Source organism: Macrotis lagotis, chromosome 3 (assembly GCF_037893015.1).
Source record: "Macrotis lagotis isolate mMagLag1 chromosome 3, bilby.v1.9.chrom.fasta, whole genome shotgun sequence".
NCBI classification, from domain to species: Eukaryota; Metazoa; Chordata; class Mammalia; order Peramelemorphia; family Peramelidae; genus Macrotis; species Macrotis lagotis.
The window spans coordinates 213,157,632-213,185,552 of NC_133660.1; the positions used below are offsets into that span (position 1 = coordinate 213,157,632).

General features: G+C 36.0%; 2 protein-coding genes across 2 annotated transcripts in view; one reads left to right on the forward strand and one right to left on the reverse strand.

Annotated features, from left to right (window-relative positions):
* Positions 1-19,726, reverse strand: part of EVC2 (EvC ciliary complex subunit 2) — a 205,009-nt gene extending 185,283 nt beyond the window's left edge. Inside the window, exons 1-2 of the mRNA XM_074231593.1 lie at positions 19,245-19,726; positions 9,693-9,750 (exon numbers count right to left, since the gene is read on the reverse strand). Coding sequence (XP_074087694.1) covers positions 9,693-9,750; positions 19,245-19,574 — 388 coding nt within the window. The 5' untranslated portion in view covers positions 19,575-19,726. The remainder of the gene's footprint in view (positions 1-9,692; positions 9,751-19,244) is intronic.
* A 3,036-nt stretch (positions 19,727-22,762) lies between these two features.
* EVC (EvC ciliary complex subunit 1) overlaps positions 22,763-27,921 on the forward strand; it is a 128,929-nt gene continuing 123,770 nt past the window's right edge. Inside the window, exon 1 of the mRNA XM_074229805.1 lies at positions 22,763-23,348. Within this exon, the coding sequence (XP_074085906.1) occupies positions 23,166-23,348 (183 nt within the window). The 5' untranslated portion in view covers positions 22,763-23,165. The remainder of the gene's footprint in view (positions 23,349-27,921) is intronic.

Below are 27,921 nucleotides of genomic sequence, written 5' to 3' on the forward strand. Positions count from 1 at the left end.
AAATAAGTAAAACATCAACTAGACAGAATTCTGTGTTAAACAATTGAAAGTATAGAAACCTAGATATTTTTTCCAATCCTCAGTAACTCATAATCTTCCAAGAAGCAGAATTATGGGCCAAAGGTGAAGCAATTATAATTGTCTCCACAGACTAAAATATCAAGAAGTCATAAAGGTTTCTTATAAATTAACTGCAGACAATGCTATGCTTTCTCATTCAGTACCCCCTCTACCAGCAATCATTATGTGACAGATTGTTCAACCTGACCCAAGAGTTTGGACTCTGGGATCCACTCAATCATTTCCTCTTTTTTTTTTAGGGTGTTTTTTTTTTGCAAGGCAAATGGGGTTAAGTGGCTTGCCCAAGGCCACACAGCTAGAGATCCAGGCACTCCTGACTCCAGGGCCGGTGTTTTATCCACTGCGCCACCTAGCCGCCCCTCAATCATTTCCTCTTGTGGTTACAGTAGCCATCAGCAACTCTGCCCTAAGCCACTATTCTGTGACAAAAGTAGCAATTTTAACAGTTATCACCCATTTGCAAAGAAGAAAGAGGGATAGGAAGGCAGAATCATACTCTACCTGGGCAGCAGCATTCAGTCAGAGAACTAAATTAAAAGGACAAGGTTTGGAAAGAAATCTGAGTTCAGTTTCGTACATGTCTCTGAAATTTCCAGTCTGCAATTATGTAATAGGCAATCAGTGAAGCAAGACTGAAGTTTGAGGAGATACCACAGCTAGATATATAGATCTGTGCTTCATCTGCATAGAAATGGTGGTTAATTCTATAAGAGTTAATGAGGTAATCAAAAGAGTATATAGAGAGAAGAGAGAAAAGGGTCTAGCATAGAACCTTGGGGAGTGTCTGTTATCAGGGGTATGATATGAAACATGAACCAGAAAAGGAGATAGAGAGAGAACAATCAAACTGGTAAGAGCAGAATAAGGAGTGGTGTGATGAAAGCCAAGAGAGAAGAGAGCATCTAGAAGAGGATGATCATGGGTAGGTTGAAAATGATGAATACAAAGAAAAGATCATCAGAGCACTAGTAATTTTCCAAAGAACAATTTCAGTTGAGTAACTGAGGTCAGAAGTCAGACTGCAATGCTTTGAGGAACAAATGAGTGGAGGAGAAGTTTAGGCACTAAGGTTATTTTTAGGAATTTGACTGATGCATGGAGGAAACATGTAGGATGTTGGAAGTTGGTGAAAATACATAAAATTAAGAGAGATTTGGCCATATTTGAAAGAGCAGAGAAAGGACCAGCAGATAGGAAAAGTTTGAATTTTTGAAAGACAAGGGGCATCACTGATTTAGCTATCTTCTGTAAAACATATAGGCAGCAGGCTGGCACTGGAAAAGAGAGACGCTACCTCATTTTCAGAGACTGGTGGGGGCAATAAGGGGGAAGGGGAAGTGGAAGTAATGTTAAGGGGTTTTGAAATAAAGAGAATGGGAGCAGAGTTGTTAATTCAGATTGGCTTCCACCTTTCTCAATAAGGGAAAATATGAGATCTTCAGCTAAGACAAAGAGGAAAAGTGTGAGAGCTCTGAGGAGGGAAGAGAAGGTTTGGAATAGCTGTAGATGGAGTGAAAGGAATGCTGGTTTTTGGAATAAGATAACTTGGGTTCAAATTAGGAAGGTTACTATGAACTATAAATTCAAACGAGTTATCATTTCATCATCTATAGTATGACATCATAATTATAGACATGGGGTTGGGACAATGGATTATGCTAGATATACAATAGAAAGTATTAATCATTTACAAAAATAAGTGGTATACACTATATGAGAACAGTATTCTTATAAGGAAATGTAATTTCATATATACTTAATGAGAAAATAAAATCTATTGAATAAATCTATTCTATATAAATCTATAATAGTATATATAATTTGCCTTAGGTAATTTGATATTAACATCCTCCAAGAGAGAATTTACATGACCACGGTATTTACTTGGAAACAGGGCATAAGGATGAGAAATGGATGAGAGAGAATATAAAACTTCTTGTTGGTATTAACAACTTATCATAGATGAAATAAGATTCCACATAATGACCAAATCCCTAAGGGAATGGGTGGAGGGGATGGGAAAGATGCACACTTAGCAAAAGAATAACCCAAACAAGTCAGTCCATGTTCCTGGGATTACATCTAAACAGGACATATGTATACGTACACACACACACATACACACACACACATAAAACAATAGCATATTTCCTACTCTACAGAACTGTTGTAAAGTAAGCTACAATTAATCTTCTTACAAGATAGTATGACAAATGACACTCTCAGAAGGTATGGATGGCAGAAGTTACAGAGGTAGTTTATCACATAAAGATATATAGGGTCTTGGTTTCAGAGAACCAGTGAAAACATTTTTTTCTCTGCTCATTAAAGATTGGGGGGGAGGATAATAGAAAGGAATGATACATATACTTCCAAATATAGTCAATTAATTTTGCTTAATTCTTTACAGAAAGGAGGTTCAAAAAATGACAGTGATGTATAGCACAAAAGCTAATAAATAAAAGGTATTATAGCAAAGGTAACAGAAAGAAGATAAACTATCTGATGTACAGACTGGGTTAAATGATAGTATAAACAAACAAGAAGTCAAAATTCAGTGAGATAATCTCATGGTTCAATTGCTTGGATAAAGATGGTGAGTATTCCAGAATTATTTTTGATCTTAAGACCAAAATTGTCATTGTATTCAGCAAGGGATCTAGTTGGGACCAACTAAAAATGCTAACATTGAACTGAAGAGTATGAAGAGGGTAGGGAGTAGAATGATTACAACTGATGAATGGTCTTCAACATTTATCACTTTTATTTATTGAGTCCTGAAAACTATCTTTGTATGTAAACACATTTTATCACTTCTAATGAAAATAGAAGAACTGGTGAGGAAACATTTTCTGATTCTTAGATTGAGGACAATCTTTCCTCAGAGAAAGCAAACAGTTCTTAAATTGCCTCTTTAATGCCTTTACCATGAAATATTACACATTAATTATTCAGTTCTATTGCTATCTTATCTCACACTGATAGCTAGTTGCACAGTAGATAGAGTGCAGGCCTAGAATTATGTTTTGAGTTCAAATTTGTCCTCAGGAACTTACTAGCTGTGTGACCCTGGGAAAGTCACTTACCCCTATTTGCCCACAATTCCTCAGCTATAAAATGAGCTGCAGAAGGAAATAGCAAACCACTCCATCTAATACATCTCCCAAGAAAAACACAAATGATATCAGAGTCAGACACAACTGAAAAATGTCTGAACATTATCTCCCTCTGTGCTCTTTGAGGACAGACAGCATTTTTATCTCAGTATTGCATCTTCCCTAAGAGTTATGCTGCAATTCAGGGTGGATTTTTTGTATGGTTTTTGGTGGAGATTTTAAGGTTCATTTTTTTTCCTGCATGGATAATTATTTAACTATATTGTGATGACCTGAAGGAGGACAGGGACCAAGTTTCATTTCTCTCATGCCATAGACTGCTAATTTGTCTCCCTGACTCAAATCTCTCTTCCTGCCAGTCCATGCTCCAGTCAGCCAACAGATTAATCTTCCTATGGCACAATTCTGACCACATCACCACCACCACCATCCCCATTCAAAAAAAATGTCAGTGGTTCCTTATCATCTCCAGGATCAAATAGAAAAATCTGCTGTTTGACTTTCAAAGGCCTTCATAACCTGGCCCCTTCCTTTATTCCAGTATCTTTGTTGTTGTTGTTTGCAAGGCAATGGAATTAATGACTTGCCCAAGGTCACAGAGCTAAGTAATTATTAAGTGTCTGAGTCTGGATTTGAACTCAGGTCTTCCTAACTCCAGGGCCAGTGCTCTGTCCACTGTACCACCTAGCTACCCTATTCCACTCTTCTTTTAACTTATTCCCTCCCTACTGAAAGTCCAGTAATACTAACCTCCTTATTTTTCCTCATAAGTTCTTTCTCCATCTTCTGTATCTGAGTTTCCCCCATGCCAAAAATATTCTGTCTGCTTATCTTGAACTTTCAGTTTCCTTGGTTTCCATCAAGTTTCATTTGAGAAAGGTATCTTTAAATCCTTCTTAATCTCAGTGCCTTCCCTTTGAGATCATTCCATTTTTTTCCCTGACTACTACTTGTTTGCTTATTTACATGTTTCTACTGCCGTGGACCCTCTCCAGGAGAACAAGGACTGCTTTTTGTCCTTCTATTTATTTCTGATACTTAGCACTTTCCTTGATGTTCAGTTATTTTTCAGTCTTATCTCATTCTTCATGTCCCTCCTTTGGGGTTTTCTTGGTAAAGGATACTGAAGTAGGTTGTCATTTCCTTCTCCAGCTCATTTGGCAGATGAGAAAACTTAGTCAAACAGGGTTAAATGACTTGCCCGGGGTCACACTGCTAGCAACTGTCTGAAGCTTGATTTGAACTCAGGAAGAGGAGTCTTCCTGACTCCAGTCTCAGTAGCTGCCCCTTAGCACGTAGCCAACCATTAATAAATGCTCACTAACTAACTGTATTTCCCACAGGTTTTGCATCTGATGGATGCCAAAAGAATATCTGTTAACTTGAAATGAACAGAGTATCCATTTTAAGATATATACTTCATTTTTTTTAATTAAATAAGATACAGGATATAAAGGACACAGCTAGGCAATATAACTCAATTTTGTGTTTTTTAAAGAATTTAAAATATAGGCAAAACTACTAGGTGAAAAAGTCAGTTTCTTACTGCTTGAATATAGAATCATAGCACCATGAAACTGGACTTGAGAGGGTACTTAGAAATTCCATTCTGTTCCCTTGATTTTGTATATAAAGAGACGAATGCTCAAAGATAGGATCTTCCTTCTAGTCCCTCTTCCTTCCAACTCTTCCAATCCTTAATCCAGTTAGACATGAGAGGAAAAAAAAGACAAGCCTAATCTCCTAACTCAGTGCTCTTTTCTCTACCTCTTGTATTTGTATACAACTTTTTGTGAGGTAGACTGACTCTGTAGTCCCTTTCAGAAGGGTCAGTTATAGAGGAGCATTTTTTATGTCTAACACAAATAGAAAAAAAAACCTTTGTTTTACATGTAAACTGCTAAAATATGGGCATTTTAACAAACAAAAACTGCAAATGGGATTCAGGCGATGTAAGTGAAAAAAATCTTTGTAATGTAGAGTAGGTTCTCGTTCTCTTTTTTAATAATATGGATTAAGGTTTGACTTGCATCAGAACAGTTTAATGTTATAAAGATCTTTTGTTTAAAAACTATAGAAATATGACTATGGATAAACAGTTTTAGGGACACCAGAGAGACTTAGTTTGAGACTTCAAAGCTAAGGCAAGATGGGTACTTTCTCTAATTTGCATATACAAGATTTTTTTGGTTTTACTAAAGATGGCAAATCCAAGAAAATGAAAACTCATACAATTATTTAAAAACTGAACTAGGATTTAAAAGGCATTGACAACTGGAGAAGGGAAATCTAGAAGTTGTGATTTTTTTAAAGAGAAATGTGAGTTGTTCCTATGAGTGTTGTTTAAGTCATTGAAGATGAGAGAGGTGGTTACAGCAATAACAGCAGCAGGACCACCACCACTACTAGCACCAGTGGCAGAAGATGAGAGAGATGGTTATTGCAAGAGCAGCAGCAGTAGCACCAGCACCTGAGCATCCTTGAGGCAGTGTGAAACAGTTAGATGACGGAAGGTATCCAGTAATGCTTCCTAATTTTTCAGAGAGAGAACTGATTCCAAAGTCAAAGGTTCTAATGATAGTGTTCTTCAGCATGATCTAGACTTCAGGAAAGGTCAAGCTTTTCCTAAGTTTTTCTGGCTCTCTGCTACCTTCTCTGACTTGAGAAAGGCAGAGTAGGAGATAAAGGGGGGTGAGTTTCAACTACTTTGGTGTCCTGGTAAGCAAGTTTAAAGAATAAAGCTGAGTCGTGTTGAGAACTCCATCTGATTGGACAATGCCATATCCAGATAAGTGAATCTCCCATTAAGTCATTACACATAGCTCAGACATAATCAGTTTGAAGAGTTTTGAAATACTCTGGCTTAAAGAGAACACAATAAGATCTAACACTTTATAAATGCTTTTTGAGATGTGATAGTTATTTGAAGGAGTTAATTGAAGGTCTTATAAATAGAGATAAGGATTTCCTCAGGTAAAGAGTAATGGGCATTAAAAACTAAGTGATGAAAAGCTAAATAATTCTTTTTGATGTGGACATTCTTGATTGGATCAATAACATTTAAACTTGAAGTCTATTCCATAGCACATGAACCTTCCTCCCTTATGTGCTTCTATGCTAAGTTCCTTTAAATTTGGCATTATATCTAGCCCTTTAGTCAACCTACTCATTCTGTCCACCTCATCTAAATAGACTGCACTCATACCTTAATCTCTTCTCCAGAGAATATCTCCTCTTACTTTTTGTTCAATATTTAATTTTTTTCCAATCACATGCAATGGTAGTTTTTAACAATCCTTTTTTGTACTTTTTTGAGTTTTCCATTTTTCTACCTCCCCCATCCCCAACAGAAAGCAATCTAATTATAGGCTTTATGGGTAAAGAACAATCAAATCAAATTGTAAAAAAAGAGAGAGAGAGAAAACATAATACAGAAGACAATTTAAAAATTGAATATAGTAATCTTTGGTCTACATTTAAACCCCACAGTGATGTGGATGGTATTTTCCATCACAATTCTTTTAGAATTGCCTTTGATTATTGTATTGTTGAAATGAACAAGTTCATCAAAGTTGATAATCTACTAGTGTTACTATTAGAGCATATAATGTTCTTCTGGTTCTTCTCACCTCACTCAGCATCAGTTCATGTAAGTCTTTCCAGGTTATTCTGAAGTCCCGTTCCTCATGAATTCTTATAGAACAATAGTGTTCCATCACAGTCATATACCACAATGTGTTCAATCATTCCCCTGTTGATGAGCATCCCCAGAATTTCAAATTCTTTGTCACTCTGAAAAAAGTTGCTTGCACATGTGGATTTTTTTACCCTTTTTTGTGATCTTTTATCTCTTATTTTAACTGAAATTCAAAAAAGTAATCCTGTATGAAGTCATTCCTGACCTTCTCTATTAGGAGTGTATTCCCTTCCAGACTATAATGTATCTACTTTCTATATATGTCTATATATTTTCTTTATATTTTATATAATATAGCATATATAGACCCAAACTATAGACATGCAATATACATTTTATATATACACATGTATGTAAACACAAAATATTCACAAATAAGTACACATATTTGTATTTCTTTATATTAGACAAGACAATACATATAACATGTGATATATATATAATATAAAGAAATACAAATATATAAAATACATAATAATAATAATAATAATAATATAATCATATCCTTATTGTTTTCCCCAGAAAAATGTGAGAACCTAGTAAACAGGGATTTTCATTCTTAGTATTTGTATTCCCAACTCCTGGTGTAGGACCTGACACATGTAGATGCTTAATGAATATTTTCATTGATTAAATGATTAATAGTTCCAAAGACCTACTTTATAACTAGGTATGCACTTGGAAGTAGACTTTTTTTTAATGAGACAAATGGAATTAAATGAAAGTAAGTAACTGAGGTTAGATTTGAATTCCAGGCTAGTACTCTATCCACTGTTACCGAGTTGCCCTCTGGTCTTGCCTTTTTCAGAAACTATATCAACATTCCTTTGAAGAATCCTTTTGGGATTTCAGATTTTTCCCCCAGTTTCATCACATATGTGTATATATAACACACATATATATATATATATATACATATATATATATATATATATAATTTCCATGCATATATTTTCATAACAAAGTAAAATAAAAAAGATGACTACATGATTTATAACATCTCTTTTTTTTTAGGCCCCAGATGCCCTGCCTGGCACCTGAAAAGGTCTAACTCTACTACTGTATGACAACCTCTTTGGGTCTCTGTTCCCTTCTACAATGATGGGCTTTGGTAAAAGCTTTGGCCTTTGCTAGTTCTTTTCTTATGGTATACATTTTCTGTACCCTCTGATTTATATCCTGTGTTGAAAAGAAAAAGCATGTATAGACATTGCTCCAGATGTTCTTAAGTCACATATATTACTGAGTAGCAATTTCAAATGTTTCAGTCCTATATATTGCTTTAAAAAAATTTTAAAAGGAGGATGGCTAACTGCAGGAAAAAATATTGAGGCAACTTCTCTAATGGACTTCTGATAAAGATTATGATCCATCCCAGAGACAAAGCTGCTAGTATCTGAACACACACTGAAGTACACTTTTTCTCTCACACTTTATTTTTCTTGGGGTTTCTCTATCTTTGTGGGGGGTTATGGTTACTTTTACAATAAGATTATTATTGTAATATGAAAATAAATAAATCAAATGAGATTTTTTAAAAAGGTTGGTTATTAAATAAAGGAGTGGGGGAAAGGAAGAGAAAAAAAGAAACGACAACCCAAATAGCACAAATATTCTTGTTTTACAGTTTCAAATGGATCTCATTATTCCAACGACAATTTTGGGGCATAATCAAGGCTTTAAAAAATTGAAAATACTTGCTTTAGGTATTTTCTGTACAATGAGGTGAATAAATGAGAGAAAATAAGACAAAATTTGAATATCAATGTGGAATTTGGTTGAAGATCACAACTGTCACAAAGAAGACAGATTCAATTTATTCTCCTTAGTACTAGAGGGCAGAACAAGGAGCAAGGAACTGAAGTTGTAGAGGCATTTTGTCTTATGAGACTTTCCATCAGCTCTCATAGGATTGTCCACAAATTTCATGAGCTAGAAGATTATTTTTTAGGATATCTCTGGGGAGATTTCTGCTTCAGGTGTAGGTTAGACAACACTGACTTTGAGGTTATTGCCAATTTTGAGACTAAAGAAATCAATGTTTTCATGTATGAAAATGTGAATGAAGAGATTAATTTATCACATTTCATTAGAAAATCTCAACATCCCTTCCATCATGGTGCATTCCATTAAGGTTACGAGTGAGTTCCCCCTATTTCCATAGTCATTTGGATAATCAGAATTTTGCCTTCAGTCATTTGAGGAAACCCATTGGGTAGTGGAAAAATATCTTAAACAGAATCCTTTGATGTGTTAAGCTAAAATCCCAGGGTGATATTGTTGTGACTTATTTTCCTTACTGAAATGTCTTTTCTGCATATCCTTTCAACAAAAATGTTACTTATTCTTATAAATTCTATTCAATACCATCATCTCCATGAAGTTTTTCCTGATGTCTGATCTAAGAAATAATCCTTCTATAGCATGTTAGGGCACAGTGAACTAAGGCAGACTCTTCTGACTCCAAATCTAGTGCTCTCAACTCTCCCAAGAAATGAATAGGAACTAGTAATTAATGTATCTGAGATGGAAAGATGACAAGAAGAAAAGATGGTTAATAATGTCATTCTCTTTTAAGGATCAAAACAATTAGGACACTTAGGTGTTTCAGCACATGGGGCATCGGCCCTGGAGTCAGGAATATCTGAGTTCATATCTGACCTTAGATACCTTATATTAACTAACTGTGTGACCTTATGCGTCACTTAACCCTATTAACTTGCCAAAAAAACCCTCAAAAACCCAAAACCAAAAAAAAATTTAAAACAATCAAAGATACAATCAGTATCAAAAGTTACCTTTTATATATAAGTTGTAATGATAGTTTTCCACATGAAGCAACTTCTTAGAAAAGTCCTAAAATTTTTAAAAGATATAAAATAATTAATTAAAACATATATTTACTGACAAGAAGTAATTGTAAAATGCATTCTTAGGTAAGCCATAATTTAATTTCTTTTTATGTTGTTGTGTCTTTTCAATTGTGTCTAACTCTTTGTGATTCTATTTGAGCTTTTCTTGGCAAAGGTACTGGAATGGTTTACATTTCATTTTACAGATGAGAAAATAGTATTTTACAGATAAGAAAACTGAGATTAAGTGACTTACCCATGGTCACTCAGCTAGTAAGTGTTTGAGGTTTGATTTGACCTCATGAAGATGAGTCTTTTTAACTCTAGACTGAACACTGTATCCAGTGAGTCACCTAGCTGCCCACATTTTATTTAGCTTCACTATAATGCAAAACTTAAATTATATATCCTTAAATATATATGCTATATATACTTAATATTACTATAAAATACAGTATACATATATACATATTACTAATATATTATAATAATAAATCTACTATTAAAATATATAGTATACTATAAATATATTACTAGTATATATAGTATACATAAATATATTACTAGTATATATAGTATATTTTATACGCAGTGAGTTATTATTTAAGCCAATTGTTTTAGCAAAACATTAACCTAGGTTATTTGGGAAACAAGCATCAGTTGAAATTCCTGGAGATACAAAGGCTGGGAAGAAGGAAAACTTAGAAAGAACATTGTCTTTGAATGATCCAAAGTGCTTTCATTGGGAAGACAGACTCTGGTTGCTCTATTTGGCCTCAGTGAGCAGAACTAAGAACAGCCATTGGAAGTAACAGAGAAGGATTTTAGATCATTGTATGAGTGGAAGGGGAGGGCCTTTTTTCAGTTGTTAAAGTGGCCTAAAAATGGAACAGTCTAGCATTACAGAAAAACCTGGACTTATATGAATTGATACTGAATGAATTGAGAAGATCCAAGTGAACAGTAGCAACAATATTGTGTGATGATTAACTATAATAGACTTAGCTTTAGCTTTTCTCAGTAATGCAATGAGTGATATGATCATATATATATATATATATATATATATATATATATATATATAATTAACATATTATCTCTGGCCTATTCCTCAAATCTGGCTCTTCCGATTCAAACAGTATTTTTCATATCAAATCATGATGAAGACAATGAAGAGAAGAAAAGCAAAGCTCCATAATGTAGCAGATAAAAGTGTAGCTAGCATTTGTAAAGTATTTGAAAGTCTTTGTAAGTGTTTTCTAAATATTCCATCATCAAAACAACCTTTGGAGGCTAGTGCTATTATTTCCATAAGTTAAGGAAACTGAGGTAGAGAGAAATTTAGGAATTGATGATGAAATTTTCTAGAACTAATGCTGGATTTGAATTCAGGTCTTCCTGATTAAGGCCAGTGCTCTTTCAACTGTGATACCTAAACTCCCATACTTCTCAATTAATCTTTTCCATTATCTTTTTTTAAAATTTTTTTTAAATTTTGTTTATTTAAGGAAGTGGGGTTAAGGGACTTGTCCAAGGTCACACAGATGCCATTATTTTTTGATACTCAAAGTTCATATCACTTAATTTTAAATTATTTAATCTCAAACCAAATAGTCCAGGGTCTTATTGAACCTGGTTATCTTCAATATAAAAGAGTTTATAACACTTTCTTGAGAAGAGAGACGAGGGAAGTTTTTCCTGTCAATAAGCTAGTAACTATAAGATTGAAGAGCAAAAATGATCATGACCTTTCCCTTGTACTGTGAATCATATAGATTGTGTAGGTTGTAGGTCCATATGGCATAACCTCTTGGCAATCCTTTAAGAAAAGGGTGACTAAATAGATCTCTAGGGGAAAGGGTACAAAAAAGAAAAGTTACTTAACTTTCTAGGAATCTTTAGCGACTCAAGGTAGTACTACTATCAGCAGAATTATATGGATCCCTATGGAAAAGAAGGCAGGGCAGAAAGTTGTCTTCACAGTGTTTTTTAATGTGTCTTTATGCTAACAAAATTTATTCTATATTTCATGTATTATTACCTTAAGATTTTTCAAAAAAAGTTAAGATCCTTTATGGACCCAATAAAATGAGCCATCTGTTAAAGTTCCCAGGGTCTCCCTGGCTAGGAGTAAAGTCATGGGAATGAAAGATTTTTTTTTAAAAGTGACCCAACCAAGATTGTGTATGTGCATTTTATATACTAAAAGGAATTCTTGGATACTAAGACTGCATGTTCAGGTTTAGCTTCCTAGCCCCAGGATTACAGAGACACAAATTAATCCTTCAATAACAGAAAAAAATAATTGTATATTACATTTCTTAAATAATTACACTCAATTCTTGCTATAAACAGCACAATTAGGGGAATAATACTAAAAATGTAATCATGATAATTATTATTATTCAAATATTTATAATTTTCTGTTCTATAATTCCTTAGGATTAAAAACTCAACCTCCCCTCCAAACAATCTACGAAATAGAATTACTACTAATACATAATCCTAACAATACTAAGAACTAGTAAAAGAATTTCTTCCAATTTACAGAGGGAGGAATTCCAATCTCATGGAATTTAAGTAACTTGCTTATGCTCACCCAGTTTACAAATTAAGAAATTGAGACATATTTAGATAGGCTGCCCAGAATATCTTTCTCTTATCCTAGATTGCCTGCCTCAGATCACAAATTAGCCTCAAATACACATATGTGTGTGTATGTAAGAGATGTTTATAGAATAAAAATAACAAAAGATTAAAAGTTTAATGCATTGGGCACTTAGTTTTTTACAAAACTCCATCTCACATTGCTATGAGTTGGATATGACCAGCATGACTCTTCTTTCTATTCCATGTTTCTTCTTCTAAAAGCTTTGAAGACAGAAATGGTGCAAGTCATTCATGATGGAATAGAAGGGTGGCATCATCTACACATGATTTTGTGATGTAATCCATCCACTCATATTAGTTTCATTTTGGAAAAGATATCCATAGACACAGGCACATACTATTTTTCACATATAAATTAATGAAAGAATCACAGAAAATCTTGTCAAACTCTGCAGGGAAAAAATTATTAACCTAAAAATGTTAGAGATACCTTTCAAAGATGATAATGGTTTATAATTTTGATCTGACTAGTAGTACTTACGTGAAATGGGAATCAGTACCACTACCACCACCATCATCACCTTAATAACTGACTTATTGATTTTAGGTTTTCAGGCATTTTTAATCTCTTTTAACATATTGGGGGGTATGTGGGGAAGGAGGGAGGAAGTTGGAAAGTCAAACTAAGAATTTTAATTCAAGTATTGTTCAGGCTATATGACCTTATATTAATTTCCCTTTCCAATTGATTCAGTTACTTCATCTTTAAAATAAAGCAATTTGATAAGATGTTTTCTAAGCTCCCTTTTAGCTCTGGCACACTGTATTCTAAGGTCCTCATCCACCTAGATCTTAAAGTCAATGAACATTTGAAAAGCAATCAACATACTCTTACATGAAATTGGCTTTGTCCTATTGACAAGCACTCAGTGGACATGTCTATATTGCATTCACTGAGATTTAACCCTTAAAGTCCCAGAGAAAAACTCATCACCCTGTAAATTAATCAAGTTATTTGGTGAGTTTATAAAACAGGTATAAGATAGTTTCAGGTATTTTCCCTGGAATTTCTAAAAGCACTTGTCCCTAAAGAATATAAAAATAGTCTGACATTATAAAGAACACAAAAGACAATCTATTGATCAGTGGCAATATATCATAGAGGAATAGGTGTTAGAAATTAAGTTCAGAAATATGTGGGTATTAATTCCACCTAAAATATAGGATGTATAACCATAGATGTCATCAATCCCTCATAGCCTCAGTTTTCTCATTTATAAATTGGAATAATGCATATATTACTCATGTTTCTTTTAGGTCACTGTGAGGAAAGCATTTTGCAGATTTTAAAATACAATTCCTGGCAAAGAGTGGTTTCTTAATAAATATTTATTGACTGACTACTTTGTCATTGTATTATGTGAAATTATTACTATTCTCTGCATGTCTTTCTTCTATCCAGTCCCTAAAAAAACTATGATTATTCAGTACATTATTATTCAATTGTATTTAAGCTATAACCTCCTTTCTCCTAGGACATCAACTACAAAATCTTCAGTTCAATGGATCTGGTAGAGCTCAGTCATTGCCATGGAAACTAGTTGATATCTCGCATGAGATTTTAAATTCACTATGGGGGCAAAGAAATAGCAGCCAGGGTGAGAAAGAGAAGAGGCTTTAATATTATATAAAAGGAAGGAAAAAAGTAGAACTCTGAATGATGCATACACACTGATTACAATTACATAGGGTATGTAATTAAAAGGTCTTGAAAATAAAGTTTATTATCTTTTGTTGACCATAGTCTTTGTATTCATATATTTAGTAAATAGGGAATCAGGAAGAGAGAGACAGACACAGAGAAAGAGAGACCTTAAGATTTTATTGCCAGTAGTCTTTGAATTCTTATGTTTAAGAAATGGGGTGACAGGAAGACAGATATAAAAAGAGACTGACATACACCTAGAGAAAAGTCAGAGACAGACACAGACACACAAAGACAGATATGTGTAGAGGAATGTCAATATAACACTTTAGAGAACAACAAACAAAAAATCATGACTCAACTCATGCTTACTACTTATATGAATTTGGGATTTACTTAAGCTCCTTGGGACTCAGATTTTTGATTTATTACATGAAGGGGTTATACTAGAGGGCCTCTGAGTTTGCTTCTAGATCTTGTTCTATGATTTATAAGTCTCTGAAGTATAGGACTTCCTAGATTTATAACCGAATGAAAAGAACACCACTTATTGCCATATTAAAAGGTTGAAATCCTTTTTATTTTGTTTAGTTATACCTGTGAAATCTGTTGGAGACAAATAAGCAGTAAAAGGGAAATATACCTCAAAGTTCTATTGGTCAATTTTGTTCTGTGTTCTAAGATTTATTTTTTTAATCTCAATCATTCCATGTTCTAGGCTTCCTTCTAGCTTTGTGTTCAAAGTTCCCTCCATTTCTGATTTTCTAATTTCTAAGATCATGTTATTATTTAAGATGCCTTTCTCCACTCCCAAATTTTGCTATTGCTATTGTTGAAAATAAGAAGATAATAATAATAATAAGTTTACTGTGCAAAGCATTACTGATGAGAAAATAGAAATGTCACAAATGCCAAAAGCGAATTTCGGAGATTTTAGGAGAAAGGGGCTGAACAAAGTTAATGTTGCACTCAAAAGGGTGAGAATCCTGACTCATTTGTCCAGCTTAAAAAACATGAAAGCACTGTTACACCAAAAATTATATTACCTTATTTTTCAAATGACTGAATGTCATTTTAGGTTTTCTGAACAAAAATACCCTCTCTATGCTTTGGGAGTCTACAGCTACATGATAGCAAACAATCTAATAATAACTGATATTTCTATATTGCTTTTCCCATGAGTTGGTGAATTAGGTGGTTTTATTATCCCCATTAAATAGATGAATACATTGAGACTCAGGGATTACTATATAAATTACTATATAAATAGTAAATAATGGAGTCAGGTTTTAAACACACATCTTCAGGCACAGCCTATAATTCTGTGAATTCTGCTACCTGCCATAAAGATCTTTTTTTTTTCTGTCATTCCTTCTTGACTTTTGTAGTTTTTGACACTAACCATTCCCTTGAAACTGTATAATCTATCATCTATGAGTTTTTATAACCCTGTTTTATCCTGGTTCTTATCCTACCTAACTAATCTTTTTCAACCTCCCTTCTTGGCTTATCATCCATTTTATATCACCTAATCCTAGGTCCCAGAAAGGGCTTTATCCTAGGTCCTCTTCTCTTCCCTCTTTAAACCTTTGGATTTCAGTTCTCAAGGGAAAAATTATTCTTATGAGGATGACTGCCAAATCTACATATCCAGTTCGCATCTCTCTCCTGAGTTTCATTCTTTCATTATCAACTGACTGCTGGACTTCACTTAAATATGAGAAAAGTATCTCAAACTCACTTACGTTGAAAACTGAGTTTTTTGTCTGTAATCCACCTCAATCCCTGCCTCTCTTCCTGACTTGCTTATGCTAGTGACCAATTACTATTTCACAGGGATTTTCTGCAAATCCAATAAGACAATAAATAGATGTACATTGCTTTTCAAGCTTTAAAGGATTTGAACCACAGCAGCATTGGGACATCTGGGTGGCAGAGTGAATTAAAGTGCTGGACCTAGAGTCAAGAAGATCTGATTCAAATCTGTCCCAAACATATATTAGCTATGGGACCCAAGTGTATTATTAACCTTGTTTTCCATGTTGGTAGAATGAGGATAATAAGAGCACTAACTTCTCAGAGTTTTATAAGGCTATCTCAGGCAGGATTTGAATCCAGGTCTTCTGGATTTCCAGTATCTGGACTTCCAGTATTTATTAATCCATGCCTTATTACTACAGTTAATGGAGTTAACTCCATTTTGTCCTGGTTCCTATATTTAAGAGCAACATGATAGCAGATTTAAAATAGCAGCTTTAAAGAGATTATTTAATCTTTTTGAAGTTCAATTTACTCATTTGTAAAAGGGTATAGAAATCTTCTCTTGGGTACCTCACAAGGTTTTTGTGAGGAAAAAAAGTTCTGTCAAACTTGCCAGAGACAAGTCTTGAATCTAGGGCTTTCTGATTCTGAGGCCAGTCATACCATGAAGGGTCTTATTGATATTTATATAGTTTTTAGCAAATTGTCATTTGATTGTTTACACCTTGCAGATATGTGAGCTACTGTAATGGATATTATTCCCACTCCATCTTCTTAAGAGTAGAGAATGTGTTTCTAGCTTTTCTTTTTCACAGTAGAGCATACAGTAGGCACTTAATAAATGTTCATGCTTGACTGCTGTGATGTCATGGTTTTTATCAATGATCAAAGATCACTTCAGGATAACCCAGACATGACCAATAAGCTGGGTTTTTACCATTATCCAATAGAGCCATTCACTAACTCAGTTATTCAATAACTCATTTTCTTCTCTGCCCACCAAGAATGAAACTTGGGCAGTATTATACTGTGTGTTTGCATATTTTAGAATGTAACCATAAAATCTCATAGCCAGCAGGGACTTCATAGGTCATCTAGTTCAACTACTCTATAAATGAGGATACCCTCTACAATAAGGACAAGAGGTCATTCACTCTCCACTAATAATATCTATATTGTTGTTCATTTGTTTGGTCATATCTGACTCTTCAAGACTCTCTGGACCATAGCATTCCAGATCATTCTATCCTCTACGATTTCTCAAATCTGTCTATGTTCATGTTCATTGTTTCCATGATACTGTTTAGCCATCTCACCCTCTGTCATCCCTTTTCCTTTTGTCTTCAATCTTTTCCAATATCAGGTTTTTTTCCCAGCGAGTTCCATCTTCTCATTATGCGACCTAAGTATTTAAGCTTCAGCTTCAGTATTTGACTTTCCAATGAATAACTGAATTAATTTCTTTTAAGTATTATTGTCCATGGGCCTCTCAAAAATCTCCTTACTACCGTAATTTGAAAGCATCAGTTCATGTACAGTAATGTCTTTCTCAAAATATTATATTGCAATACTATAAAAATGCAAAAAATAAAAATACCTTATATTTATGATATAAAGTGGCATAGTATATGGAATTGATTCTACTAATTAGTTTCAAGTTCAGATTTTAATATCTCTCAACAATTTGGACAAATTGCTTTACTTCTATTACCCTCAGTATCTTAAACTACAATAAGGGGAGAATAATTGTACTACTTAGGTCACAGGATAGGAATGGAATGAGATATGGTGTGAAAAAAACAATCAAATAAGTATTTACTAAAAGCACTATATTAACATGCTGGACAGAATTAGAAAGACCGAGTTCAAGTCTTCCCTCTGCCGCATAACCTTGAGGCAAATTACTTCACATTTCACTGCCTCAGTCACCTCTCTAAGAATATAAGTTGAAGAGAAGATGCTGATCTACAAGGGTACACGAAATTTATCATTGTGAGCCCTCTTCACCAGAGGTGTCAAATTATCACTGAACAGCTGCAAGTGATTGGTAAAACTGAGTACATTCAAAGCAGATTAAAATGTAATTGGAAACGCTAAATAAAATAAGTAGAAATACAATGCAACATAGATGATGTCAAGAAAGAAAAACCAAAAAACTAAGAAGCAAAGGAAGGAAAGAAGGCAAAAAGAGAGGGAGAAAGAATGAAGAGGAAGGAAAAGGGAAAAAAGAAAGAAGGGAGGAAGGAAGGAAGGAAAAAAGGAAGAGAAGAAATGAAGAAAAGCATACCATGAAGCAGGAGGAGAGTCAGAAGACATGGATTCAAGTTCCCCCTTTAAATGTGGTAGCTTTGTGACTCTGGACAAATCACTTAAACACTCAGGATCCCAGACAACTTTCTAAGACTATAAATTGAGTAAAATGGTAAGAATCTCCATACCTAAAAGGAGGTTCTTTCACTAGGAATTCCCTGTCCTGATGAAATCATAGGTCTAGATCAGCAAAAATAAAAAAAAATGAATGAACGAATAAATAAATAAATAAATAAAAGATAGATAGATGCACATATAAACCTGACCTATTATTAGAATCATAGATTTTATTATTTTATTTTTATTATATTATTCATTTAAAATTATTTATTAAATATTATTATAGCAATAATAAAATAAATTTTATGTATTATTATTATTTAAATCACAGATTTTAATGATGGAAAACAAAAAACCCTAAATAGGAACTGACTCAATCCCCTCATTTTATATATGAGGAAACTGAGGCACAGAAAAGTAAAATAATTTATTTCTAAACACAGTCTAAAAGCAACTCCCATTTATCCATAGCTCTTTAAGGTTTCCAAAGTTTGTCTTCATAACATCCTGGCTAAGTCACCTTTGACATGAGAAGAAACTGAGGCTAAGGGATTGAAGGGCCATGTTCCCAGCTAAGTAAATGCTTAGTGTCGGCATCTGAATACTCTCAACTCAGGGCTCCTACATCTACTTCCCACCTTCATTGCAAATGAGTTCTGGAAGGGCTTTAAAGGTCCCTTCTACTGCTTTGGAGGTTGTGGTTGTGGTTGCTGTTGTTTTTTCCCAAGGTCTCCCAGCTAGGGATTGGGTATTCTTGGACCCGCGGTCCTCGGGCTCCCGGGCCGGTGCCCTAGCCACTGCCCCACCCGGCTGCCCCTACTTTGGATTTTCCAGCTGGGAGGGTGTAAATGATACACGGACTACTGACATGGCAGGAGGAGCTTCAGTCTCATAAACACTGAGCAGGGTTACAAGCTCGCCCCGGATTAGTCTTACAGATTCCACACAATCGGGGACATGAAACAAGGGGAAAAAAAGTCCGACTTTTAAAGAAACTGAGGCAGAAGTTTCAAGCCGGTGTTTGCACGCTCTTTGGGTGGAGGAAGCCTTACCTGGTCTTCCAAAGGAGCTTCCTCCAAGACCCCCCGGAAATGAGCCGGGGGTTCTTCCAGGGGGCCTGCCCGGTGCGAAGGCCGGCTAGCGGGCCCCAGCAGGGCCCCGGGCCCGCGGCGCTGGCCGCCCGCGCCTCCAGAGCGCACACTGGAGTCTTCCCGAGGGCCTCCCATCCCGGGCTGGGCCACAGGACTTTCCTGGAAGCCTCCGGGAGCCCGCGAGGCCCGGGCCGGCGGCTGCAGAACTAAAGAAAGGGCCACCAAGTTTGTAAGAGCCCAAGTCCAACTGCGCCCGGGGAGGCAGGGCCCCGAGGGCCAGCTTGGCCTCATTATGTCCCAGCCCGGGAGTGCCGGGGCCCCTGGGGAGACGCATGGGCTGGGGAGCTGTCCAAGGAGCCGAGGGGCAAAGAAATCCGGAGTTTGCAGGGGACAGATGAGGGGGAGAGTTGCTACTCGGACTAAAACCCTCCCTTGCTCCTGAGCATGCTCAGTTCCTTTGCTGGGAGGGTAAACTTTCAAGGACTGTTTTGCTCCTGCCAGTTTTCCAGGAGAAAGGGAAGAGAGGAAGCCGGGACCCAAGTCGGGAGGGAAAGAGGCAAGTTCTTCCGCCTAGTCGGAAAGAGCTGTAGCAGTCCAGGCTGGAAGGAAACTTTAGTCCAAGTCCGCTGTTTTTCAGGCGAGACCGAGATTATAAGGTCCAGAGAACCAGAAACAGAACTCACATCTTCAGAAGCTATTCCATAGTTCTTTGTATTCTGCTGCAGTGAACTGACAGGAGCCTTGGACTGCCAGCTTGATCCACTGCAAAGAGCCCTTGATTGAGAAATCTAAGTCAAATGCAAATACATTATGGTACTTTATCACTTTTTTAAAAAAAAATGGACCTCAGGTTCTCAACTTTAAAATGAGGGAATTGAACTAATCATTTCTGAAGATGTTTTCAATGCTTAGGTGCCTGATCTTATTTTATAAATAAGAAAATTGAGGCCCCTGTTGGAGAATTGATGCAAGCAATATCTCAAATCGAAAGTGATCTCTTCTTTTTAACAATAGTTCCACTCACACAGGTACAAAAACTGCACAAAGATTTTTGATGGATCCTATATACACATGTATGTATGCATATATACTTATACTAATATATATTACTGCATATCCTAGATTTCCTAGGACAATTTCAATTTTATGAAAAGAAAGAATACTTTGAATGCTGCTTTGTAAAAGGTGTTTTGTTATTGTTGACTTGTATGGTTTTATTTTTGGCTCAGAAAAAGGTTTATTTCTATATAACTTATCAAAAATATTAAATGCTATGTGACACACATTATATAGTAGCAAAAAGATCCCTGGACTAGAGATGCCTGAAAGCAGGATGTGATTCCCACTATTTACTAAGGAAAGAGAACTGAATTTGTAATCTGAACATTTATATTTGATTCCTGGTTTGCCACTTACTAACTTTGTGACCTTGAGTAAATTCCTTGCCTACTCTGGGTTTGTTGTCCTGTGCAGCTGTGAAAGAACTGGGTTGGACATGGTGATTTCTAAGATCTCTTCCAGATTTAAATCATTAATCATATTTCACTTCAGATGTAGCATGATCTAAAGAATACGTAGCTGTCCTCTGAGACTCCCTTCTCTACAATTACTAACTATCCTGGCTTCCCTTAAATCCCAACTCTAATCCCACCCATGGGCTGCTAAGTGGTGAAGTGGATAAGAGTGCTTGGCCTGAAATCAAGGAGAATTTTTTCTGAGTTCAAATCTGGTCTCAGATACTTGTGTGACTCTGGCCAAGTAGTTTGCCTCAGTTTCCTATCTGAAAAAGGAGTTGGAGAAGAAATGGCAAACCAATCTAGCATCTGTCAAGAAAACCCCCAAATGGGGTCACAAAAATTGGAAATGACAAAACAACAACAGAAGATTACATTGGAAACTCACAAATGGAGGCATCTCATTTCACTGATCATTTAATTCTACTCATATCACACTTCATTGTGCACTTGTCTTCCCCCCCCATCTCATTATGTGTTCCTTGAGAACAGTTTTATTTTAGTTCATATTGGTCTTTACATCCTCAGCACACCTCTTTGTATAGAATAAGGTCAGAGATTACAAGTGATGTGGGAAACTCCTGAGTGGAGAAGCCTCTTCTATCAGTGTTGGATGGAATCTGCAACTTAGAGAACTGTCTGAGATATTGCAGGATCAAATATCTTGACCAGAGTTGCAGAACCAGTATATCAGAGGAAAACTTGAACCCAGGTCTTCTGGACTCTCTCTAGTCACTGGGTCCCAGTGAAGAGTAGGCATCTAAAAATTCTTTGTTGAATTTCCAGTTTCTCTGACTGGAGCAGAGGGGAAAAAAATCCAACCAACTGACCAACCTGGTGACATTTCTTTTAGGGTTGTTTTTTTTTTGGCAAGGCAAATGGGGTTAAGTGACTTGCCCAAGGCCACACAGCTAGGTAATTATTAAGTGTCTGAGGTCAGATTTGAACTCAGGTACTCCTGACTTCAGGGCCGGTGCTCTATCCACTGTGCCACCTAGCCCAATCTGGTGAGATCTTAAATGGCGCCTAGTCATCTTTACTCATCAAAAGGAAGATATATTGTTCCACAATCCACAAATTTCATCCTCTTAAGGAATCCAGATCCATATATCAGACAAATAATGGCCTGTTGGCCATAGCCTGTGCCTTTCACTATAGTCTCTTACTCCCTGTTGTTAATCTTGGATCATGGCCAGGGCAGGAGCTGGTCCTCAGTTGGTCAGAGATTTCCTTAGGCTAATCTCACCTTGTGGCCTGGAAATTGCTTTGTCACCATAACAACCAGAGTTTGCCTAGAGGTAAGAAAAGTCAGAAGAATTGATCAATAACAGAAACAATGCTTAAATAATGGGGAAAGTACTAAATTTATGACAGAAGACCTATTTTCAAGTCCTATGTTATCCAAATAGTAATTATTTTCAATCTCTCTGGTCCTCAGTGAGAATTAGACTACACAATCTCCAAGTCTTTCAATCTCAGTTTTCTCCTATGTGAATTTAAAAGAAATAAAGGGATAATGAGGAGAAATCAAGAGAGATGCTGCCATGAGCTTCTGCCTCCAGATCCCACAGCTTCCACTCCATGCTGCTCTTCCAGAGTCTTCCTTTTACACTTTACCCCTGCCCATCTTCCTTCTACCTTGCCTGACAGGCAAGGTTCACTCTGTTCTGAGCCCGTGGTCATAGGATTTAGGGAACCTTAGAGATCCTCTCATTCAACTCCCTAGTTTTACAGAAAAGGAAAACTGAGTCACAGAGAAGTGATTTTTCTGAGTTGGAAGTTGCAGAACCCCTCTCTGAATCCCAGGCCCCCTTAAAGCCGTGCCAAGTGATTTTCACACGTGATTTGAATCTTAGATCCAAGTTGCTTTTAGCTCTGAACCCTCCAGATTATTTTTTAAGTGCTTACGGAAAATACTTTTGGGACTAGAACTGGGCATGCTCAGTAGGACTGGTTTTGGGTTACAGAAGGGTCTAGTTTGTAGCCTGCACTGGCTCCTCCCTCTCCCTCCCCAGAGGGAGGGAGGGAGAGGGGTGGAGGATGAGGCAAACAGAAAAGTATGCTGGGGTCTGAGCAGAGGCACGGATCACCTTCTGCCGGGGGAGTCCCAGGACAGCCCCCCACTCTCCTCTTTTAGAGTTTTGAGTCTTCCAGGGAGTGAAGGCCGTTGGGATGGAGACAAGACAAGGGTGGACAAGCTTGGCCTGGGCTATTCTCTTTGTGCAAGGCTCATGCGGGCGGATTTCTCTCTAAAAAGTTGTCCAAAAGTCCTCTTGTGCAGGAGGGGAAGATCCGGAGAGAGGGAGGAGGAGGAAGAGGAGGAGGAGGAGGAGGAGGGCAGTGATTGCTCCTTCCTGGAAGTTTGCTCATGGACCAGGCTAGCCTGCTCCCGGGCTCTTGTCTCCAGGACATCCAGTTGCAATTCTGGACAGAGTCCTTGCAGGTGGTCCCTGCTCTCTTGGCTCCGGCGGTGACTCTGGGAGTGGCCTTGGGCCTCAGTTGTGCAGTTCTGCTTTGTGTCTTCGTGATCAAGCCTCTGCTCCAGAAAAAGGTAGGACTTCCCTTCTAAGACCACCTGTAGTGGTTTTCTCCTGCCTGCCCCCCTCTCCCTTGGAGGGGATCATTCGTCCAGGGGAGGAGACCCCTGCCTACCATGCAGATCTGTATCTTAGAGCTTCCTAGAGAATTACTCGGGACATATCACTTAACTGGCCTGCTCAGTCACATAGCTAGTGTGCTTCAGAGGCAGTGGTTGAACTGATGTCTTCCAGATTCTTGATCCCAACCCTTCTATCTACTTTATAATAATAGTGTTTTCCGTTTGGGTAGGAATGTCAAAATGCCCTTCCCTGGCTGGAGTAAAGAAGGAATGAAAAATTGTATATATATATATATACATATATATATATATATATATACATATATATATATATATGTATATATATATATATATATATCCTCAGCATATAGAGACCAAATCTGGAAAGTATCTTATATATGATGTAGTTCAAATCCCAAAGTTTAGTAATGAGATACTTGAAACTAGCAAGGGAAAGAGACAATGTAGTGGAAAGATTGCTTGGTTTCCAACTAAATTACCCAAGTTCAAATCTAGATTCTTTTGCTTGTAACCAATGTGACATCTCTAAGGGATCATCCCTTTGGACCTTTTGTCTTTTAACCTCTTTGATCAATAAATAAGAAAAATAAGTTCCTAATCTCTCTCCTGAACATTATTCCCACATCACCATCTACTTGCTCCATATCTGTATTTATGTATCCCATAGACATTTCAAACTCAACATGTCCAAAGTGGAATTCATTATGATTTCTGATAAAGCTACTTTTCTTCCAATTTTCCCTGTTTCTGAAAAGAATACCACCATCCTTCCATTCATGAATGTTTATCACCGACCAATTCTTAAATCTTCACCCCCTCACCCTCCCCATCCCCAATCACTGAGTTTATCCATTGACCCCTTAAATGAATTGTCCTACCACATCTTACACATTCCCTTCTCTCTGCTCATATTAACAAGGCAGTTAGGGGCCTTCCTACCTCTCACCTACACTTTTGAGGAAACCTCTTAACTAGTCTCCCTGCCTTAAGCCTCTCTCCTTCCCCACCCAGTCCCTTTTGTAGTTTCTGACTATTCTTTCTTTTTTCTTTTCTTTTTGCTTTTTTGCCAGGTAAGAGGGTAAAGTGACTTGCCCAAGGCCATACAGCTAAGTAGGTAGTAAGAGTTCAATACTGCATTTGAACTCAAGTCCTGACTCCAGGGTTGGTGCTCTAACCATAAATAATCTTTCTGAAGCAGAAGTCTCAATAAGCAAATCCCTTTCCCATCTAACTTTTTGATACTTCCCTTCTTTTGTCTAGTATAAAAAAACCAACCTTCTCAGCATGTCAGTTAAAGCCCTTCACAGTCTGGGTCCATAATTTAACTTTCTAAATAGTGTTCATATACATACACACACACACACACATATGTGTGGATATATATATATATATATATATTATTTATTAATTTATTATTATTTCGCCTTCCTCACATGATGTTCCAGACAAGCTTGCTTATTTGATCTTCTCCCACCTCTATGACTTTGTATAAATTGTTCCCTACATTAGAATCCTCACCTCCAGCTCTTAAAATCCTTAGCTAATTTAAAAATTAATCTCAGATGCTGCTACCTCTTTGGCAGATTGTCCCACTGCCTCAAATTGTTAGTACTCTGTCCTTTCTCAATCCTTATTGTATGTTCTCTTCTATGTGAATGTTGTCTTCTTCCCCAACCCCATAGAACGTAAGTTTCTTTTTTTTAACTTCAACATTCATTTTTGTAAGATTTTGATTTCCATATTTTTGACCCTCCCTCCCTACTCCCTTTCTTAAAACACTAAGCAATCAGATTTAGGTTATACATGTACAATAATATTGATCATGTTTCCACATTAGTCATGCTGTAAAAGAGGAATCAGAACAAAAGGGAAAATCTATGAGAAATAAAAACACAAGAAACAATTTTAAAAAGTGAAAATAGTCTGCTTTGATTTGCATTCAGAATCCATAGTTATTTCTCTAGATGTGGATGGCTTTTTTCATTACAGGCCTTTTAGAATTGTCTTGGTTCACTGTATTACAGAGAAAAGTCCATCATCTTTTATCATCACACGATGTTGCTGTTATTGTGCACAATGTTCCGATTCTGCTCACTTCAGTCAACATCAGTTCATGTAAGACTTTCCAGGTTTTTTGGAAATCTGCCTGCTCATTTCAATAGTATTCCATTACATTCTTAAGAGGTAACTTGTTTAGTTGGAATGTAAGTTTCTTGAGAGCAAGTGATCTTTATAATTATTCCTTTGTTCCCTTAGAAGCTAACACAGTGTAACAATCAGGGACAATTTGGGGCTCTGTATCCAGAGAAAGAATTGTAGAGTTTGAACAAAGACCAAGGACTATTACCTTAAATTTAGAAAAAAAAAACCTGATATCTTATTGTCTGATTTTGCTATCTCTTATACTTTATGTTTCTTTCTCAAGGATATGAGTTCTCTCTCATCTCAATTTGGATCAATATATAAAATGGAAACAATGTAAAGACTGGTAAATTGCCTTCTGTGGGGGGGTGGGGGTGGGGGGAGGTAAGTAAGATTAGGGAAAAAGTTGTAAAACTCAAAATAAATAAAATCTTTAAAAAAGAAAAGGAAAGAAGCTAACAGTACCATGTATCCAGTAGGGGGTTATTAAATGTTCATTAAGGTAACACAGTGGATAGGGCATCAAACCAGGAATCAGGAAGATTCATCTTTGCATGTTCAAATTTGACTTCAGACACTTAATAGCTATGACCCTAGCAAACAACTCTAGTGTCTTTGCTGAGAAAACCCCAAATGGACTCACAAAGAGTTGAACACCAGTGAACAACAATATAACTTTCAGTAATTTTTTTTTTATTTTCCCCATATAAAAATAAATTTAACATTCTTTTTTCCATTTTGAATTATAAATTCCCTCCCTTGCTTCTTGCCTTCCCCCCCATTGAGAAGGCAAGCAATTTGATATAGTTTATAGTGCAGTCATGCAAAACATATTTCCATGAACAATATAACTTCCAGTGAACATCTAAAAGGCATAAATAGTTTATACTAGTGGCAAAGTAGGAACTTTTCCCACCTAATATATTATACATATATATTATAATATACATATTATACATTATACATAATACACATACATATTTGTATACGTATTATACATACACATTATACTAAGTTGAAAATGAAAAAAGAGAAACTTGATCTCATAATATCCTTTATATTTAAAGTAGACAAAGAAACAAGAAATTAAATTTTTTTGATAATTAAGCATCTACTTAATTCTTTTGGCCACAACTTGTAAGGTAGTAGAAATATTATCATTCTTATTTTACAGAAGAAAATACTGAAGATAGGAGATATAAATTGATTTGTACATTTATGTAAATTGAGCTTGCACATTTTTGATGCCTGACTCCAAGTCCATTGTTCTTAACAGTATACATCCCATGCTACTTCAGGGGGAAACCAAAGGGAAGCTCTTTTGGGAAGGCAGATGGGAAGTTTGAGATTACTTTTTTTCATGTATTTTACCATGTGAAAAAGGGTTAGACTCACTCATTTGTCTTTGAGCAAGCTCTTCCTCACTCACATCCTGTCGCCATCTCTGCTGAAATTCCTAATTTTCTTTAGGTTCCAAAGCATTCTTTTTCTTGAGGGAAGTCTTCTCTAATTCTCCTTAAAAAGAAGTTATCCTTCCCATTTCTCCAGTATTATCTTGTTTGTTACTTTTCTAGACATTAATACTTCTTGTAGGTTTTATTCTCCCCAGCCTCTATGAGACTAAATTCTTTTTAAGGCAGGTATCAAAAACATATTTATTTCACAAAAAATTTGGTTGTACTCCTTTACCAAATTTTCAAATAATTTTTGTAATATTTGGATTATTTCTTAAAGTTTGGTAAATATGGCTGCTTAAAGTCTTTTCTCTTTGACTAGAGAGCTCTGGAATTTGGTCATAATATTCTTGGGAGCTTTTATTTAGGGAGCTTTTAGGAGGTGTTAGATTCTCACTTTTGTTTTACCCTCTGTTCTAGGATATTGTTTTCCCTTATAATTTTTTGAAATATGATCTCTTGGTTCATTCTTTGATCATGACTTTCAGTTGTGCAATATTTCTTAAATAATCTCTTTTGATCTAATTTTCTAGGTCAATTGTTTTTTTCAGTGAGATATTTCACATTCCTCTATTTTTTCCTTCCTTTTGGCTTTGTTTTATTGTATTTATATCTTGAGAATGCATTTGCTTTCACTTGCCCAGTTCTAATTTTTAAGGAATCATTTTCTTAATGAATCTTTGTACCTCTTTTTCTATTTGGTCAATTCTATATTTTAAGGGATGATTCTCATCAGTGAAGTTTTATACTTGATTTTTCCATTTAGTCAATTCCGTTTTCTAAGATGTTATAATCTTCTACATTTTGTACCTCTTTTATCAAGTTGCCAATTGTCTTTCTATAGTTTTCTTTTCCAACTATCATTTCTTTACCTATTTTTCCCTTTTTCATTCTTATTTAATTTTTTA